The sequence below is a fragment of the Argentina silus genome, assembly GCF_951799395.1.
Source record: "Argentina silus genome assembly, chromosome: 3".
Lineage (NCBI taxonomy): Eukaryota > Metazoa > Chordata > Actinopteri > Argentiniformes > Argentinidae > Argentina > Argentina silus.
Genome location: NC_139657.1, coordinates 8,927,202 through 8,928,828, shown reverse-complemented (window position 1 = coordinate 8,928,828; position 1,627 = coordinate 8,927,202). Strand labels below are relative to the sequence as shown.

Genomic DNA, 1,627 nt, shown 5'->3' with positions numbered 1-1,627 from the left:
ATCATCATCACCACCACCATCATCATCATCACCACCACCATCATCACCACCACCACCATAATCATCATCACCACCACCACCACCATCATCATCATCATCTTCCTCCTCCCTATTATTATAAGTCATATCTGTACCAGCTCTGTGTGCATCTCTGTTACATCTCCCCCCTCTGCAGACTACACACAGACACGACGGCTGGATACTCAGGAGAGGAGAGGGAGGGGGAGAGGAAGAGGGAGAGGGAGAGGGAGAGGGAGAGGGAGGGGGAGGGGGAGGGGTAGAGGGAGAGGAAGAGGGAGGGGGAGAGGGAGAGGGACAGGGAGAGAAAGAGGGAGAGGGAGAGGGAGGGGAGAGGGACAGGAGAGAAAGAGGGAGAGGGAGAGGGAGAGGGAGGGGGACAGGGAGAGGGACAGGGAGAGAAAGAGGGAGAGGGAGAGGGAGAGGGAAGAGACCATCACACCTTGGGGATGCAGGGAGATCATAGACAGACTGTCTTACAGCCCTCCCTAACTTTCTTCACTTCGTTTTTTCTTCTTTTTCGTCTGCGTGAGAGGAGTGGTTATCACTGGTGTACACTGGAGGATGCGGCTGCCTCTCCCTTCCCTCCCTCTCTCTCTCTCTCTCCAACCCCCCCCCTCTCTCTCTTCTTCCCTCCCCTCTCTCTCTCTCTCTCTCTCTCTCTCTCAGACAGCCATGCTCTGAGCCCTTTGATTTGCAGGAGAAATGAAGAGAGCGAGAGTGAGAGAGAGAGAGAGAGAGAGAGAGAGAGAAGAGAGCGAGAGAGAGAGAGAGAGAGAGAGAGACAGGGAATTTCAAAGAGAATCTTCTTCTGCTGACGCATACTGTCCCACTCCGACACTCCCTCGCAATTTAGCTCTCTCCGACTCGCTCCTTCTCTCTACCGTTACCTTTCTCTCCCCCTCTCCTCCCTCTCTCCCCACTTCAGTCTGCCTGTCACTCTCCTCATGCCCAAGTCCCCCCCCTCTCTCTCTCTCTCACCTTCTCTCCCCATCCCTCTCTTTCTCTCTCTCTCTCACCTTCTCTCCCCATCCCTCTCTCTCTCTCTCTCTCTCTCTATCCTTCCCTCCCTCATCCCTCTCTCTCTCTTTCACCTTCTCTCCCCCATCCCTCTCTCTCTCTCTCTCTCTCTCTCCCTCTCCTTCCATCTCTCTCTCCTTCCATCTGTAACACTGCAGTGTTAGTGGTGTTTGTCTGGGTGTTTTGATGTCTCCTCCTGGTCACGGTTAGATGGGGAATAAGCACCTCTAAACCTCTGTCAGTCCCAGAGCAGTTTATTTATATACCTCTCCCTTTGTACCTCACCTGTCACTCAATGCAATCCTCTTTCCCTCTCTCTCTCTCTCTCTCTCCAGTCATTAGAGACAGACAGACTCTTTCTATAGGAGCTATTATAATACACACACAATCTCATTAGGAGAATAGTAGAGAATATGGCGGTGGATTAACATGAGTCCCTCATTCGTCAAACTCACTGTGTGCTGTCGCATCTATGACGTATGGGTAAACGGTGTCGATGGCAAAGCCTCACCATAGATGTCTGTTAAGGTGAATTTCAATCTTTTTTTTTTTTTTTTTTAAATGAATATTGTGTTGCTCGTATGCTCTG

General features: G+C 51.2%; 1 protein-coding gene across 1 annotated transcript in view; it reads right to left on the bottom strand.

Annotated features, from left to right (window-relative positions):
• Positions 1-1,627, bottom strand: part of grm3 (glutamate receptor, metabotropic 3) — a gene marked incomplete at both ends in the record, with an annotated part of 9,756 nt that overhangs the window by 1,863 nt on the left and 6,266 nt on the right. The window contains one exon of the mRNA XM_083665721.1: positions 453-460. Coding sequence (XP_083521847.1) covers positions 453-460 — 8 coding nt within the window. The remainder of the gene's footprint in view (positions 1-452; positions 461-1,627) is intronic.